Source organism: Rhipicephalus microplus, chromosome X (assembly GCF_043290135.1).
Source record: "Rhipicephalus microplus isolate Deutch F79 chromosome X, USDA_Rmic, whole genome shotgun sequence".
In the NCBI taxonomy this organism is placed as follows: domain Eukaryota; kingdom Metazoa; phylum Arthropoda; class Arachnida; order Ixodida; family Ixodidae; genus Rhipicephalus; species Rhipicephalus microplus.
This window is the reverse complement of record NC_134710.1, coordinates 211,007,166-211,026,106: the sequence shown is the minus strand read 5'-3', so window position 1 is coordinate 211,026,106 and position 18,941 is coordinate 211,007,166. Positions and strand designations below refer to the sequence as shown.

Below are 18,941 nucleotides of genomic sequence, written 5' to 3'. Positions count from 1 at the left end.
GACGCACACGCGGATGCATGGACGAACGCACAGATGGACGTGTGGATGCACAAACAGACACACGCACGGACGGGCAGATGGACGCACGGGCGGCCACACAGACGCACGCATGGACGGACGGAAGCAAGAACGAATTGACGGACGGATGCTTCGCCCCATTCTCCATCATTCACTCCGTGGATATGCTGCCATTTTTTATTACCCAATCCATCCTTCGCACTGAACATCTGTGAACGGCACAATGCATTACGTGACTCACCTATGTCAACTTTTTTCTCTTATTATCACAGCACGGATATCAGCTACACCTGTTCTCTGATCCATTCTGCTCTCTTTCCATATCTTAAAGAGGCCAGTAAACAGCTCACTTTTCTTTTTACAGCTCCCAGACAAGCTCCCCTATTCACACAGAAGGCTACTGTGACCACTTTTTTTAATGTCTCAATGATGCACTGACACTCCGTTTCGAAAAACATTTCCCACACTCCCCTCTAGTACCTATCTAGTCCTCTTCGCTCATGAAGTGATCTAATGCTGCCCATGGGCCACGTTACATAGCACCGACTACATGGATTGGTTTTTTGAACTACAAAATTGTGCCTTGGCCTAGCAGTGATGCAGTTTTATTATCGCCTTTGAGACCAAGAGGTGTTTTGTGCATTTACTGCCAAGGGAAGGGCACATACACCGTGACATATTTGTTTAAATCACCAGTGCCTCACAGCTCTCTCACCATATTTCCTCACCACACCGCTCGGCATTGGCAACACATGCCAGAGCGGCACATGCCATGCTAGGTCATTGGTTGCGGGCCAATAATCCAATCATTTAGGTCATTTTACATTGCCAAAGTGGGCATAATTACAAAAAAAGGCTACACCTACCACTCTTCACTGGTGAGAAGGCATAAAGAGAAACTAAAACCAGTCAAAGCCAGTTGAGACTTCCTTATAACAACACTTATTTGGAAAATCCGTGCAGTTGCATGTTGACATCCTGCAAGTGCGCAGTTACCTTTCCATACCAAATTTTGGACCGCGAGGTTGTTTACTTGTCTTTCAATGTTACATATAAGCAAGAGCAAATATTCAAACACTTCGAATGTTTAAACGAATATAACAGCATTTGAATCTGCTTTGATTTGAATTTAAATTATTGAAAATTTTGATGTATTTAAAATGAATAGGTGTACACAGTCTAACTCACGACATCACCAGTTTTTACAATACATCGGTTATAATAATTACAAGCTGCTATAGTCGTCTTTAGTATTTTTTCTACGGAGAAATAACTCGCACACAGCATGATCGATTACAACAGTAAGTTCTGGCTTTTGGGTGGCCTTGCTATGAGACAATAAAAGGTGAAATCCTTGAAGAAAAGATGAATAAAATGAGAAATTGAAGCTGCTAAACCCCTATCCACAATCTCAACGTCCCGCAGTTCCCCTTGGAATTCACGATATGCTTCAGCACAGAGCATTATGGCATTGTGGCAAAGCTTATTTTTGAAATCAGCTGGGTCGTCAGTTGCATGTCCCCAAGTGCATTAACAGGAGCCACCACAGCTACTGCATCGCAGCAGGGGTGGCTCCTGTCCATGCACTTGGGGACATGCAACTTGAGTAAAAAGTTGACTTCTGTGAATTTCAGTATCTAAAACTTCAAACGTCATACATTAGCTCTATTGAGTTTGTGGCAGTCCCATAAAAGCGTCCGAATCTCCAACCATATCCGAAAAATGGGCTCATTTCTGCCTGACGCAAAGTTTACGCCAACACCCAATAGGAGCTAGAAATCTTTTCTGAAGAGTCCATGCAAGTGTTTGTCCTGTTTACGAGAAGTTTATTGCTCTTATCTCCCCGTCTGACATGAGTTGGCAACACTAGAATCTTTATTACTGTTGTCTGTTGGTCTATCCCAACCAATGTTATCGTTTTCTCACAATAGCCTGCTGTCCCCCTATTTTACATTTTATCGTCCAACCCTTTTATAGCCATTACTAGTTATAAAAATGCAATTATCATGGCACTTGACTATTGTTATAATTAGGTTCGACTGTATTAGTCTGCTTGTAAACACCAGCAAAGGTGGTTTCATTGCATGAGAGGGATGCTAAGCTGTGAGAACGACTATACAAGAGAAATCAGCACTGTCGTGAAGCTCCACTTTGAAGTGATATTAACATTGCCCCCACATCAATTATTTTCAAGTTTAAAAGCATGTTAGACTGACTTATATGCTCTAGGTATAGTAAATTTTACAACATAACATATTTTATAGGTTATATCACCAGCATTCTATGAAAATTCAAATACAGCTACTACTGAAAGTTGTTTACACTGCATTTGAATCAAAAAGAATAACATTTGCACATGCTTTGTTTCAATAAAAAAATACTTTTCAGATAGTTGGGTCATGACAAATATGCCCATTTTTCTTTATAATATACAATATAGACTATCCGAATTTGATTCAAGATAATTCAACCAAATCACTATTAAGTTCGAAGCTAAAACTGAGTATTCACACAAGCCAAGTTACAGCCATCCTTTCAGGGGGTGAAGCAATTGAGGGTCTCGGCATGTTGGTGTCTATTAACATCTGCTGCTGCTGTGACGGTCCATTACCTTAAGTGCAAGAGAGGGCGCCACTGGGTCAGCGTTCACTGTGTGGCAGAAGACAGAGAGAATACTGCGCGTCGACTATTAAAACACTTTTTCTGCAACAAATGCTGAACTACCACAGCTGAGAAGAAATAAGAAGGCATCCTCACCCTCGAGAGACAACGCCAACGCATGCAGCATGTGTTCAGACCGCCGACTGCTAGCCATCATCACTGGACCTTTCATGATTCTGTTTTGTCGTGTGATGCACATCATTTCGGGCTTTTTAACAACAATCTTTTCATGTATAAATTGACGCTAATCACGTGAACATGCCTCGTAGAACTTACTTCTAGTTCAACATTTTATGAGTGTCGCTGCACTTGGGAGTTGCAGCGTGCCGAAACTTATTTTTTTATCTCCTGCATGTCATGACCAAACTTAGCAATTTACAAAGACTGCTTGACCTGAAGAACGTTTGCACGCTCGACATTGATTCAAATCCAAAGCTCAAAACAACCGACAGCGGCGGCTGCATTCTGCATCTGAAAAGGCAGGAAGGTAAACCATACAGGACTGCCTGGCTGCCCAAGTGTCTCTGAGAAAGCGGCGCTAAAAAACGACCCCTACGATAAGTTCGTTGGTTTCGAGTAGAGAGACTGGCAGCCGCAGTATGCGGCTGCCAGTCTCTCTACTCGAAACCAACGAACTTATCGTAGGGGTCGTTTTTTAGCGCCGCTTTCTCAGAGACACTTGGGCAGCCAGGCAGTCCTGTATGGTTTACCTTCCTGCCTTTTTTTAGATGCGAAGCACTTTATAATCGAGTTAAATCACGTGTGCGGCGTGACCACCCTTACTGCGCATGCAAGTCTTCTCCCCCTCTTTCGCATTGCAACGCCAACGCAGGCAGCATCTGCAAGAGAGTTTCTTGATTGAAAAAACCAACTGCTAGCGCTGCACAACCATTCACCGGCCACCCCGTATATATAGGCCTCCCTACCTCGGCCAGGTGGCGCTGCGCGGTGTGCGTTTCACCGCCTTTCTGGCAAAAATCGGTCGCTCGTCCAGCCTTCTGACTGCACTTCCTCAACACGTTCACGGAGCACACATGCAGCCTCACCTGTGACTTACTTTTAAAGGTTTAGAAAGATTTTAAAAACGGTCTCACGGTGTGAATTTCATCAAAACCGAAAGCGATTAATCGATAACCTTTGCGGGACCAAGATATTTAAGTCGTCAAAGACGATGTGTGAGCGAGTGCATGTCGATGATGAACGGCCACATTTCTATGACATTAGAAGTGAGGCGATGGCATGAATTCTTATGCATGTTAACGGTAAAATGCTCATCTGCTGTGGCAGTCGTGTTTTCAGAGCTGTTGAAAAATTACCATCACACTTGCGCTTTTGTGTGTGTATATATATATTCTTATTTACTTTACACTGGTTCTAATAACTTCCCCTATACATTCCTTGGCATTATTATCAGTTAGACCTCATTAATGTGTAAAAACACGGAAAAACGAGCACTTAGGTATACACTTTTTTCCCTTATTCATTAACGAGGGTCTCGTGCTGGCAGACTTGGTGCCGTTAGGTTGTATACGAGGGACTATTGGTCAGCTGCCAGCTCGTAACAAGTTCACGTGCTACGTGACGCCATACAGGCTCATAATAAGAGTGTACCACACTCACCGCCATGGCTACAGGTGGCGCTGACTGACACTACCACGTTTAAATTCACAGATAAACCCAATAAAGTGGCTGGGGGAATAGCCGCCATGATAGCTCAGTGATAGAGCATTGAAGGTGTTATTCGGAGGTCGTTGGTTCGATTCCTGCTCACGGCAAGTTATTTTTTCACCCACTTTTCTTTCTTCTTATTTACTTTACATTAATAGCTTCCCCTATACATTCCTCATTAATATTGTGTCAAAACACAATATTAATGAGATCTAAAAGACAGTAATGCCAAGGAATGTACAGGGGAAGTTATTAGAACCAATGGAATGTAAATAAGAAGAAGGAAGAAAGAAAAGTGGATGAAAAAATTTTCATCCCCTTTTCTTTCTTCCTTCTTATTTACATTCCATTGGTTCTAATAACTTCCCCTGTACATTCCTTGGCATTACTGTCTGTTAGATCTCATATATATATATATATATATATATATATATATATATATATATATATATATATATTTATATATATAGCATTCAGACTTCAATGGCTTGGATGCCAAGTTTGTTGTGCAGCTTTAAATTTATTAGGAGGTCAGTGTGAAGAGCCTAAACTTACTGTCTGCCCTGTTGAGTTGCTGGCACCATTGCAATGTGCAGTGGTCAGTTACATAACAGTTTCACTTTTGCCATCAAATGCTAACAACGTCGTATCGTAAGCTCAATACCACCTCGGATTTTTATTTACAGCTCCTTCGAAAGGATAATGATGTGCACACACAAAAGTATTTTATGCCCACTTTGACCATGCATGATTCTTGCAGCGCATGTTTTGGTTTGGTTTCAACATAACGTGTCATGTGGTCAACGCAGACTATGATCCAACGGTTGTTGTTCAATGAGCACGGAAATGGACCGAGAAGATCCTCTCCAACCATTTCGAAAGGAGACGAAGGGGACATCAAGGGGCGGAGGAGACCAACCGGGGTAGTATTTGGTCGCTTGAATTGTTGGCATTTATCACAACTGGCCACATACTTTGCTGTATTGCGGCGCATGGTAGGCCAGTAGAATCGAGCCAGCAGGCGGTGGTACGTTTTGGCGAACCCCAGGTGCCCCGCTGATGCGTCGTCGTGCATAGCATAGAGTACATGCGCTCTCAAATTCTTGAGACCACTAAAAGGAGGCGGACACTATCAGCCGCCTAATTTTTTTTTGTAAAGTAAGCCATCTCGAACGATAATACCATGGCTATCTATCGGTTGAGCGGCTGAGTCAAAGAGATCATCCGAGCTGCGGTCGTTGCGCTGTTCTTCCCGGAAGATAGCAAGGTCAGGAAAAGCTGTATCGTCGATGGCAGCTAGAAAATTGTCAAATTTGTCGGCGTCACATAGAGTGGTTGGTAGGAGAAGCCTCGAGAGACAGTCAGCGTCTGTATGATGGCGGCCACTCTTGTAGCATACTGTAAAGTTAAATTCCTACAAACGTAGCGCCCATCACGCGAGGCGACCAGAAAGGTCATGGAGACCAACCAACCAACACAGTGAATGGTGGTCAGTCACGATCGTGAACTGCCACTCGTAAAGATATGGGTGGAACTCATGCACAGCAAAAACCACAACGAGACACTCTTGTTCAGTAACGGTGTAATTCTTCTCGGCCTTGCTCAACGAACGACTGGCGCAGGCGATGACATGCTCGGCGTCATTGAAGCGCTGGATAAGCACAGTGCCGAGAACGATGCCACTCGCCTCAGTGTGCACTTCTGTCGTGGTAGACGGGTCGAAATGGTACAGTATGGATCCAGACGTGAGAAGGAATTCAAGTTCACGAAACGAGGCATCACACTCCGCTGTCCAGATGAAATCCTTATCTTTGCAAAGCAGTAAAGTCAATGGGTAGGCAGTATCAGCAAACTTGGGCCCAAATCGGCGGAGGTATGAACAGAGACCCAGAAAACTTTTTAGTTCGCGTTGTGACTGCGGTTGTTTGAAACAGGTAACTGCAGCAACCTTCTGAGGGTCTGGGCGCACACCATGTTTGTCTACTAGATGACCAAGTACAAGTGCTTCTCGACGACCAAAGCGACATTTCTTGGAGTTCAGGGTAGGGGCAGCTTGTTCAAGGCATGTTAAAACGTCAAGCCGATGGTTGAGTTTAGAAAAAGTGTCCAAAAATGACGATGTCGTCGAGGTAACAAACAAATCTCCCATTTGAGACACGCAGTACCGTGTCCATAAATGTCGCAGGGGCGTTGCGCAAACCAAACGGCATGACATTGAATTCAAACAAGCCATATGGCATGACAAAAGCGGTTTTCTCCTAGTCAGCGGAATGCATAGGTACCTGTCAATAGCATGATCGGAGGTCCACATATGAAACGTAAGATGCCGAATGAAGACAGTCGATAACGTTGTCTATGCGGGGAAGCGGATACACATCCTTTTTCGTCACCGAATTTAGACGTTGGTAGTCAAAGCAAAAACTTCACGACCCTTTTTTTTTTTTTTTTTTCTTCATGAGGATGACTGATGCAGCCCAGGGGCTAGAAGGGTCTTGGATGACACCCTTAGCCAATATGTCTTCCAGCTGTTTGGCGATCACCTTGCACTCCTATGCAGACACACGGTATGGTTTCTGTCTTATGGAATGTGCGGACCCCATGTCAATCCTGTGGCGAGCCCGTGTATTGGGAACACGAACTTTGGCAGCGTCCTGGGTGAAATCAAACAATGAAGCATGCCTGCTAAGGACGCTGACCACGGCTTGACGCTTCTCAGATGGTAGTACCTTGCTAATAATGTGCAAACACGGCGAAGAGTCTTTGGGGACACCAGGGCTAGTCTCATGCGCCCAGGATTCATACGAGACGTGATAGCTTAAGGCATTGATATTAAGGCTCGTATTCGCTTCAAACGATGCAAGTCGCATACCGCTTGGAAGCACAATAGACTGGTTAGACAAATTTGACACCCACAATGCACTTGTGCCACAGGCCACAGAGACAATACAGCGAGGCACGAGCACACCCCTCTTTGCGATGATTGATAGCATCGGCTTAACAACAGCGTCGAATGCATTGTTGTCGGCACTAGCAACAGTAACCTGAACGCTGGATAACGAACGGGGCGGTACGACGGAATCTTCACAGACGGCGAGGGTATGCGAACAAGTAGCAAGTTGGTCGGCAACAAAAAGAGACAAAAAGCTCGCCGGTACTACAATCAAGATTGACACAGCACTGTTGAAATCTAGACTCAGAATTAGATTAAGCTTTGATTTAGCGAGCATTGCGAATTCGGTTTGATAGATGTTATTTGAGAAATAGACGTTCGCGGTACACACGCCAAGAGGTCCCAGCAATTCTCCACTCACAGCACGAAATGTGCTCGCATTATCCCACTTGAACATCACCTTATGGCCTAATTGGGTTTTGACATCCATGTTCATAACGGAGACACTTGCTCCTGTGTCCATTAAAGCTGTCATGACATTGTCCACAGAAACACAAATCTTGTTATGACGCATAGTCACTGGTGAAGGCGTAGTGGCCTGTAGCTGAAGACGACTGGCGACCTTACCTCTATCGGTCGTGCCGCCTAGTTTCCCAGCGACGGTGAAGTGGGACGTCGTCGGGGAGATGGGGATCTTCAGTAGCATGAAGGTCGTGGCGTCAAGCTCCGCACAGACGCCGGTGAGTCACTGTGGTGATTCGCCCGGTGGGATGGCCTTCGGTCAGAGTCTGAGGACCAGGGTGTCTCGTCAACGTGCTGATTGCTGCGCCCGTAGAAAGTGCGTGGTCGGCCCATAGGACGGTGCTGCCATGCGACGGCGATCGGGCGATATGACTGCGGATGCCACAACGAAAGCATATGGGACGTTTGCGAGGTGCGCTGATGTCAGCAGAAGGATGAATGGCCCAGCCGTTCCATGCCTGATAACCGGTATGTGGTCTGCATGCTTATTTGTCATCTAATGGGTAGTACGGACGCATAGTTTGGCTTGGCCCTCGAGGATGAGGCGTATAGTTGTAGGCATCAAGGGAGGCGGCGTTGATAGTCGTAGCGCTCAAGTCGCAGAGAGGAAAAGGTTCTCGGACATTAGGTCCCGGCCGAGAAGCCGCCTCGTGTAGGTCGAGCTCTTCGCGCAATACTTGGCGAATTATGGATACGAGACACAATGGGGTTGAATGCACGTCGACACTGGCGACATTAGTGACGTTGAGCAGGCGGCCGAACTTTGGTGTAATTCACCGCGCTTTCAGCGCTTCAAACATACGGCAGTGCTTGATAACGTCACTTACACCCTCCAAGCTTTCTTTTGCGATGAGGAACTGGTAAACGTCCTCCGCGATACCTTTTAGAAGATGACCAACCTTGTCCTCTTCTGTCATCCAGGGGTCCAGTGCCCTGCACAACTTGAGCACCTCGTCGATATACATCGTGCAGGTTTCCCCGGGGACTCGCACACGTTGGCTTTCCTCATGGCTTTCAAACCATACAGATGCGGTTCCTTTGAGAAAGAGTTCCACATCATTAAGCTGGCCGGTGACATCACAGCCATTAAACAGACTCGCCCGTTGGTAGGAGCTGAGACACGAGTCGACATCTTCTGCAGCTTGTCCAGCGAAGGGTGGAGGCTGGATGTAGGGCTGCCACGGAATGCGGGAAGCAGGTGGCTCGTTGTCATTGTTGTCGTGAGACGCCATCGCAGGTGGCAGACCAGCAAGTCGTCGGCTTCGGCGAAGCTCCACACATTGCACCTCCGCGGTCGATAAATCGCTGTTCGTCGGGGGCGCCGTTATTGTACCCAGCACCTCTCACCAAAACTGTTACGATGGGGCGTATTTATTGAAGAGCGAATGGCGAAGGGTAGCCGCGCCGACACCGAGCTGCTTCCAAACAGACCTCTTCGTTCTCCTCTTCTTACATTGCGCTTCAGCGTAACAATATGGATGCGTATACATAAATGGTGAAAGACGGCAGCGACGGCAAAAAACCAGCTGAGAATGTCCATGTAATTGCCATTACAATAAAATAGCCGACCTAGGGTAGATGCATCACCGCATGTGCCAGGCCTGCCATCGATTATTATTAAAGCAGAGAGAAACACGCCACCCATCTTCAAAAAGCAGGAAGGAACTGGGAACGCAAGGTGGGGGGGAGGGGGTGTTATGAACTTTGGGTGTGATCACTGGCACTCGCACTAATTCGGCAGGCACCACCCCCTCCTACTAAAGAAACAAATACAAAAGAATGATTACGATGACGTAGTGTTTAATTTTTTTAACCATCAGCTATCGACCTTGGAAAGCGAGAGGCGGACGTGTAACAAGGCATAGCCGCTTCACCATGGCCCTTTCAACCCCAGAGCCGCCAGGGATATCAAAGCTGAATTCCGGCAGCTCCAACCAGGAAGCAAGCTTTTATTAATGAGATGACATTAAAAAAAAAAGCATGCGAAAATTTTGCATACGGATCCTAGCAATCTCGAGTTCATAATAGCAGGGTGTTTTAGGATCAAGACAAACGCGGATGTGCTGGTGGAAGGTATTACGAAAATGAACTACTGAATGAATAAAGTATATTAAAGAAAAAGTGTCAACGCGTTTCCACAAGGCACGTGTTCTTCTGTGTACTCCAAGCGCTGGAAATTAGGCCGCGCGCAATGTCCAGAAGTTGACGTGACACATTCTGGCGGCGCGTAAGTGTGTAGTTGTTAGTGAAAATTGCTTTAATTACATGAAGCGCAACCCTTCACACGAGCTATCAGCAGCGTTTCTAAAACGGACAACACCTACCGATGAGTCGCCGCCACAGTTTCACGATACAGATTGGAATAGACGTCACAAGCCCCTGCGAAAAGCGCGTTTCACCATTAAGCGGACTTGCACAACAGAAGTTGCGTCAGCACCTAACATTGTGAATTACTTAGGACACACGCCCAACCACTGTTAATTTAGCGGAATAATTTTAAGCACGCGATTGTGACTTTGGTGGCCCCGAGAACAAGATGCACATGTTTTGATTCACTGGCGTGTCTATTGTTGGTGAGAGACGCTCCCAAATTCGACTTTGGCGCAATTTTCGTTGATATTATCAGGATGGCGAAGTAAATCTGACTTGGCGCACTTTGGCGCAGTTGTCGCCGGAGTGGAATCACTGCCTTCGCAAGCAAAAATAGCAGAGCATCTATATTGAAACAGCTGTATTTTAGGGGAGATGCAATTCGAAAAAGAAGTTTCGTGAAACTGTAGGCTTGGACAATTAGATTTTTTTGCTGCATAATGGGCTTTTATGCTTATTTCAAATATGTAAAAAGTTTTGTAGTAAGTTCCACAGTTTTTATTTCGTGCCATGACAATGAGTAAAATATAGTTTATTTTGGACAAACTTTTGTGCCACAAAACCTTTATGGTTCCGAGCCATCAATAGGTCATACTGCTACTCATTAACTGTAGAATACTAATAAGTATCAAAAAGTGCATATAAGCCATTTCAATAAACAATAACATTTCTAATGTGAGCATTCTTAGAATCCTCAGCCTGTAATAACTGATTGCTTTAGCTTCATATTACATATTAATTATACGGGTGATATCAAGTTTTGAAGGAGATACTTACACCTTACATTGTTAAGGAATATCTGGACAAAATATCATCCTAATCTGGCTATCAGAATTACGAAAAACATTATGTCTAATCTCAAGAAGTTGTCCTGAAATGAATCTAGCATCTCCCCTTAACACCTCAAGCTCAAGTAGTACAAAGTGAAATTGCTTCCAGGTTCATTTACAACAGCTATAGTAAATTTACGAGCCTAAACCTAAAAAGAGTTCATCATAATGCCACTGCCTAAATATAAAAAATCCTCTGAAATCCTATTAGCTGTTATATGGCCATGGCTAGAAGTACAGATCAAAAGTAATAGAATCAGGCAACAAATATATTATAAGAAACTCACTGTAGCATGTCTCCAGTGATGAATTATATCATGAATTTCTGAGCTAGGGTGAAAAAGCAGGTAGTCACGCCATTCTTCAAAGCTAATGGTCAGAGAGCCGTCCTTGTCCATTCTGAGGAAGGAAAAAGATTCATATTTATTGTTTCAACAACAGTTGAGTCGTAATTTTACAGGCAGAACTGAAGTTATCACCCGATCGGAACACATAGATGCCAAATATTCTGCTTTTCTCAGTTTTTGTATCTTTTCCTTAGTCTGCCGACACAAAAACTAATAAGAGTATGATGTATTGATATAGTTTAAAACACCACTATATCGAGTAATCACAGCCTCAGAAACACATTATTAAAGGAGCACTGACATCAAATTTACTCATGTGAAGGCTTTTGTGTCAACGAATAGCTATTGACCACTTATTAGCGATTTGCGAACTATAACGCAACTGAGGGATGAATAACTATCACTTTTTGTTGATTTATATCACTGATATCTAGCATGATTCAAAACAGCTGGCAATCCCACCATTTTTAGCGCTGGGAGCACTACCTCGCGGTGACCTGCAGAACACGCCACAGCTGACCACTTCTGCACAGAAAAGAGTGACGTCGGGCGATGATGCTCCGCGAACAGTTCGTCTGATAGGCGCACACATTCAGTCATGCCTTGTCATCTGCATTGCTGTCACCGTGCCGTACAAAATGTCGACTAGGGTCGAATACGACAGTCTGAAGCTTGGTATTGCCGCGATTTACGATGTTGGGAATCATTTTTGTTTCAATCGACCCTTTGCAAAACAGCGATCCCAAAATGGATGCTGTTCCAAGCAGCAATGAACAGATGCCTAAGAATGCATGCTTCGGCCACGCTCGCTCCTGCATGTAAATTCGCTATATTGGTGTGTGTAGCTCAACAGCGGAGAAATAGAATAAATTTCCTGCTTGCCAGGTTCCTCTTTGCGCCTCCAGATGGCCCCACTTATTCGGTGGCGGCGGCAGTAACCCGGTATTAGCGGACGCAAAGAAGTCTACAGATGAACGAAAATTCACTATAAACGGTACCTGCATGTTACTGCACAATATCCGACGCCCTGACTGACGAACGCACGTTGAATCGTGCTTTTCGCCAATATTTTATAGGCGGCTTGCATCTTGGTAATTTAACGAAGTCATTAAAAGCGGTACAACGAAGATCGGACATGACGAGTGAGTGCGTTTCCGGGGCTTGGCATCAGAATAAGAACTCGGATTGTAGACGTCACCACTACTAGCGCGTCGCCACTCAGATGGTATGTGTGGAATGCATCACACCGAACACGTAGCACTAGTGTCGATGTCGCAGGGGCACTCTATTTTCCATTAAGCTCTCTTACGCTGTTTGCCATCAAAATAGAATAACTTCCACGCAATGGACGCAATTCAAATTGGGTCAAGAGGACCTACGCACATCGCACAATTGAATGAAGGGCACATCTCGATTTTGAAATTTGATGTCAGTGCTTCTTTAAAGGCAACGTATAAACCACTTTTTTTTTAAAGGTGAGCAGGAATGAGTGCAATGCCTCTTAAGGAATATAATTCAAAAGAAATTTTGATGAGCACCTAATAAGGGCACATATATAGATGAGTGCAATGTTTACATTCCCTATTACAGTGTGATAAATCTGCTTCACCAAGTTGTAGAATGTACAGCTTATTGCATCTGTCTCCCTAAATAGTGCTTATTTATAAGCATACAGTTCACATTTGACAAATATGCTCAAGAGAAATATATAGACAGTATTTGGTTGGGTGCAGCATTTTACTGAATAAAGATCAGTAGTTTTCTAAAAATATATGGAAGGGTCTGGATGGCTGCTCAAAAGTTTAGCATGCGAGTAATTCACCTTGAAAATATATGCATCTCTGCGCCGCATCCACCTATGATAGCTGTTACATTATCTGCGACAACATTGATACCCCAAAAAAAGACAAAAATGTAGTGGCCCTTCAAATCCATACAAGAGAGAAAGATATTTGACAAGCAACACTGCAGGTTTCCTTTGGCACACAGCCTAATAACATTTGGCTAACATGTCATTTACGGTTTCCATTTTAGTGCTCCATCAAAATAAAGCAGCAAATGACCAGCTATTTTTGTTACTTTCTAGACACACATGAAAATTCAGATGGACATAAAAGCACCATAATGAGTCTTTAGGTGTATATAAGCCTTTAAAAACTATACTTATTTTTACACCTAGGAAGCAATCACAGGGCTTTATATGCTCTTTTTAAACCTCTTTGTCATTCCCTGTGGCTTAGCTTACGTCTTGTTTGAAAGGAATGACAAAAAAAAAAAAGGTCATGCTTTCTCCTATGCACAGTGCATAACAATGTTTACAAAAGGATTTTAACAAAATGCTTGATATTTCCTTAGCTACATCAATGTGCAATATGTTATTAAAACTTTCATTAAGGCTGTAGTTATTTAAGTATATGAATGTTCAGACCAGGTGTTCATTTTTTTTTAGTACTAATAAGATGTACTGTTAAAAAGGAGATCATTTCACTGCACATGCGTAGAAGTGCATGCATGCAAATTCTTACTAGATTACTAGAAATTTGGACGATTAAAAGAAGAGAGTGCAATTTAAAAAAAAAGGGGGGGGGGGGGGGTGATTGTGTTACACATCAAAACCATGTACTGGTGGAATGTCAGACAAAGGCATTGAGTCAATACAAAAGTAAAACCATGAAAAAATGAAAAGCTGCTCTTTTAGTGGTGTTTGGTGCAATAAAAATTAATAAAGGCATGTATAATGAGAAGATAGTTTCTAATGACAGAATTGAGTGATTAAATAGTGGGCACTTGAATATCACAAAAAATGTTACTGCTCATGCCACACAATGGATGTAATAACTCATTTCACAATACCAGTTTGGGCTCTTACCTTAATGATCCTGCAAAAGAAGCATCTTGATGCAAGTACAGATGTGTGAGGGCTAGCTTACAAACAGTTCCTGACTGTCACATGTGTCTTAGCACTCTACTGGTACCTAAACATAATTATAATGATGATATGTGGGGTTTAATGTCCCAAAATTACCCTATGATTATGAGAGACACCGTAGTGGAGGGATGCGGAAATTTCGACCACCTGGGTTTCTTTAACGTGCACCCAAATCTGAGTACACGAGCTTACGCTTACGGCATTTTCACCTCCATCAAAAATGCAGCCGCCGCAACCGGAAATCGATCCCATGGAGGTCAGCAGCTAAGTACCTTAAGATAGTAGGCCACCACCCAAAAAATTTTTTTAACCGGAGGAGCCAGGATTAAAATAACTGCTTTTTCGGAACAAGTGTGTTTCATTAACCTTGTCTAGTCATTTAGAGTGCAAATTATTATTTTTTGGGAGGCCATCTTTGTCAAAAATTTAATGAAAAGTGGTAGTTACGCCAGTTGCGATAAGTGAATAATGGGTGCCTGAATTCAGTAAAGCTTTGGCATTTCTGTAACCAAAGGTTGGAGCTATGCAGAGAACTAGGATAAATATTATACAGTAAATATCAAGGAAGTTAAGGTAAAAAGTTCCAAAAGACAGAGAGAAAGTGCCAATTTAGACTGATTTGATTGATTTGTGGGGTTTAACGTCCCAAAACCATCATATAATTATGAGAGACGCCGTAGTAGAGGGCTCCGGAAATTTCGACCACCTGGTGTTCTTTAACGTGCACCCAAATCTGAGTACACAGGCCTACAACATTTCTGCCTCCATCGGAAATGCCGCCGCCACAGCCCCAATTTAGACTGAACTTGTTTGCGAAATCAGCTGTAAATTTAAAACTAATCGATTAATTTCTTTTATCCTGGTTCACTGCACAGATATATAAGTGGTGAAACATTGTACAAAATTTCAGCTCAAATCATGCACCAAGAAAAAAGTTATGAAAGTTGGCATCACATAATTTGCCGCAAATTTGTTTTCCGAGAAAAACAAACAAAACTTTTACAGCGGGCACAAGGTGTTATAAACTTCGCACAGAGTCCTAAAATGCACCAGACTCGTAGGTGGGTCCTTCTTGAATAGCATTACGGTCTCCTTTTCATCATGCGGCTGCTCTTCTTTTCGGCCTGTTCCGTCCCATCCATCGACTTGTGCTTGGCATTCTGCATGTGCTTGTGATCTGTGGCAATGCTGTGGCAATGCAAGCTTTTGTCGTGTAGTACAGGTTCTACGCCAGCTTGCTTCAAGATGTCTAGTGTGCTTACATCGCCATTATTGAAGTGTGCCACAACAGCATGCTAGCAAACATTAGTGTAGGCAAGCTTATGTAGACCTCTTTGGGAGCTCGCTGCCATATCAGACCATTAAAGCACTCATTTGCATTTTGTGTCTTTCCATGCAAACATTTGATCAGAAGATCATCCGAGCACAAATTGCTGTACACAGTTTTAACTCTGTTGAGCACATTAGATGGAAGTCCTCCTTTGTGCACATACTTTCCTTGGACGAGTGCTTCAGCACTTCTGTACCCAAACCAGCTGTTCGGTCCAAGTGTACACAGACCATGTCTTGGATGCTCATCAGTAGAGCTGCAATAAAAAAGACTGGCAAGACTAGCCTGCTTCATTTCAAAAAGGTTGTCCACATTAGATCTTATGGCAATGCCATAGCAGTTTTGCAGGCGGTCAATGAGGGCATCAGTGAGCTTTCCATTACCACCGAGACCATGCACTGCCTTCAGTTTTCTGAGGCGGTAGCCAACGCGCTTCTGGACATGCCCAATGCATTCCAGTTTCTCGACACTGCCCTTTCATACATGTCTTTCACAGCAGTATTGCTCTTGTAATCACCATCCCCGTAGAATTTCAGGTACTCTAAGAGTCTTTTTGGCTGCAACCTCTCAAATATACGGTACAGACCAACCATCTCCTTACTGCCAGCACTTCTTTCATGGTTTGCTTGACAGGAAGTATGGTTTGCCCTCCATTCCTGATAAAAAGCACTTTTGGGCCTCAACTTTATTTTAGTTTCATAAGACTTCTGCACCTGCGTGCCCTTTTCTTAACTGGCGCATAGCGTAAACGAGAAGAACATTATTTTCATTAACCCGTCCCACCTTTCTAGACGTATTAAATGGACGCTCGAACCCACAGTCAGTACACATGATCGCACAAGTTGAGCATATCCCTTGGTGAGAGCCTGCCTTGAGCTTCAGCATTGGGTTCATGCATTCAGGGCAGTGATGAAAACACTGAAGAAAGAATGTTAATGTCTATAAGCCTGTTCCCTTGGGGCGAAAAATTCTCCTGCAGAGCCTCATACGCTTTCGTAATGTCTACAAGCTTCCTCGCAGTCGCCAAAACACCCGGGCCAGTGTCAGCTTCGTCGTCGTATGGGGATTTCCACCAAACTTGCACTTCCTAGTCTTCCGAGTTCTCCACTTAGCCATGCTGTTCTGAATATGGCCCAAGAGGCTAAAGAACACATATGTTGCAGGGTTGACACGTGGAAGAAGTGCAGAACGATGCTCGACCAAGGTAAACAACAAACATTCCACGAGCATCTTGCATCCCCCTTGTGGGCGTTTTTAGAGATTTAAAAACAATTAGAAGCACAAACTTATATATAATGATATCCTCTTATGTAACAGTCAACATAAAATTCATGAAGTATTTTGAATATTATTAATATAGACGAAAAACACTTACTTTCGTAACCAGCACATCGTGGTTTAGTTATACAAGCATGGGGTATATAAGTCTAGCTGTAACTCGTGAACTAATGATGATAGGAGGATAAATATCGTTGCTACATATTTTTGAATGTTTGGGCATGCAGAAAAAAACAAAAATAAAAAATCAATCTCACAAAAGAAATTTGACTTTTGAAGGTGGCCTACCGCCTTAACATAATTATTATGATGAATGACTTCTGGAAATGAAATGCCTGACCAGTTTTGAATAAGAGTATTTACAAGAAAGAAAATTTTGCGAGCTACCACAGCACCATTTGAAAGCTTCCTCCCGGACACTAGGTGGAGCAGTGCACGTGTCAAGGCTACGCTGGATGATTACCAAGTGCATGCACGTCCAGTACTCAGTAAACTAGCAAACAAGTGAACATAGGTTGTGCATGTGCCTAGTAATAGTCTGGCATAGCCTTGAAATTCCCACTGCACTTTAATATCCACATTTCCTGGCTCGAACGTCCCCCTAACTGGCTACATATTAGAACATTAGCTATTTGACTAGTAAGAAAGCAGTAGTCCCAGCAAGTAGAAATGAATAAACCTATTTGCTAACTTCACTTCAAATTCACAGAAATAAGAGTCATAAGATGCTCTTTTATTATCTCAATATCACATTTCATTTGTTTTTGCAGTGATGACTGCTGTGCTGTAAGTTATATTGTATACGTACAACTGCTCAAAAAGCGAGGAAAACATACCCATTTCTGCTTAAAAAGCAAAAATACATATCCTGGTCCTGAGAATCAAACACAATCGCAGTCATTTAAAAATCTATTAAAGGCTCTAGTAACAGTGTTATAATGGCTTCACATAGTCCCTTTGGATCGTTGATTGATTGATTTGTGGGGTGTAACACCCCAAAACCACCATCTGATTATGAGAGATGCCATAGTGGAGGGCTCCAGAAATTTTGACCACCTGAGGTTCTTTAACGTGCACCCAAATCTGAGCACACGGGCCTACAACATTTCCGCCTCCGTCGGAAATGCAGCCGCCACAGCCGGGATTCAATCCCGTGACCTGCAGGTCAGTAGCAGAGTACCTTAGCCACTAGACAACCGTGGCGGGGCGCCCTTGGGATCGCAATCGGGCGTGATTCGAAAAGAATTTTTAAAATTTTGATTGGCTTCCTCATGCAAGCTTTACAAGAAAGCTGATCACTGTTGAAATAGTTGATCCTATCAGGCTTGATCCCAATCAGCAGTGGACCATGTGATACCGGTATTAGCCTTGTGCAGACTGTCAACTTACCGCTTGAGGAGTCGCATGGCTTCATCAGTTTCAATTTGAATTCCAAGTTTCTGGAACGATGTCCTGATCTCATTTGCATCCAGTGAGCCTTACCGGCAAAGAGAAATATGGCAGTAACAACCACCTACATGCAGGTGCAAAATACTCATTGAATTCGGTGACTTACCATCACTATTTGCATCAAGGCTTTTAAAAACCACCATCAAATTCTTTTCGTGTTCAATTATGTAGTGTACGAACTCTGCAAAATCCACAGTACCATCCTTCCCAGTGTCTGACACCGTTATGAACCTCTGTACCAAAAATGAAAAAAGAAACAGAGAAAGATATAGGGAAGACAATAAAAATGTCGTTAACAAAACATCACACGCAGAATAGAAGCGCAACCTAGCACGACAGACCTGCAACTAATAAACATTGGTGATATGGCACTCACTCAAGAAAAAAAAAGGGGGGGGGATCTCGCAAGTCTTTTAAGCAATAAAAGAATGAGTGTCACGAACTAAAACACCAGCGAAGTGCGTTAAGGAGTAGAGCTATGTGCGTGACTGCACATTATACTTATTCGGCCTTGTAAATACGCGAAGCACCAGAACTAACACCGCACTGCACGCTCGAGTAAACTGCAGTCACAAAGTCTTGCACGTTCATCAGACGCTCCGATCACCACTATACACTAACGTCTGTAAAAAGGAACACAACAACACGA

At 43.5% G+C, this 18,941-nt stretch overlaps 1 protein-coding gene across 3 annotated transcripts in view; it reads right to left on the bottom strand.

The window, feature by feature from the left end:
• SCaMC (Short Calcium-binding Mitochondrial Carrier) overlaps positions 1 to 18,941 on the bottom strand; it is a 116,945-nt gene that overhangs the window by 97,198 nt on the left and 806 nt on the right. For all 3 annotated transcript variants that reach the window (XM_075878534.1, XM_075878535.1, XM_037435799.2), the window contains exons 2-4: positions 18,399 to 18,525; positions 18,233 to 18,320; positions 11,247 to 11,358 (exon numbers count right to left, since the gene is read on the bottom strand). In XM_075878534.1, the coding sequence (XP_075734649.1) occupies positions 11,247 to 11,358; positions 18,233 to 18,320; positions 18,399 to 18,525 (327 nt within the window). The remainder of the gene's footprint in view (positions 1 to 11,246; positions 11,359 to 18,232; positions 18,321 to 18,398; positions 18,526 to 18,941) is intronic.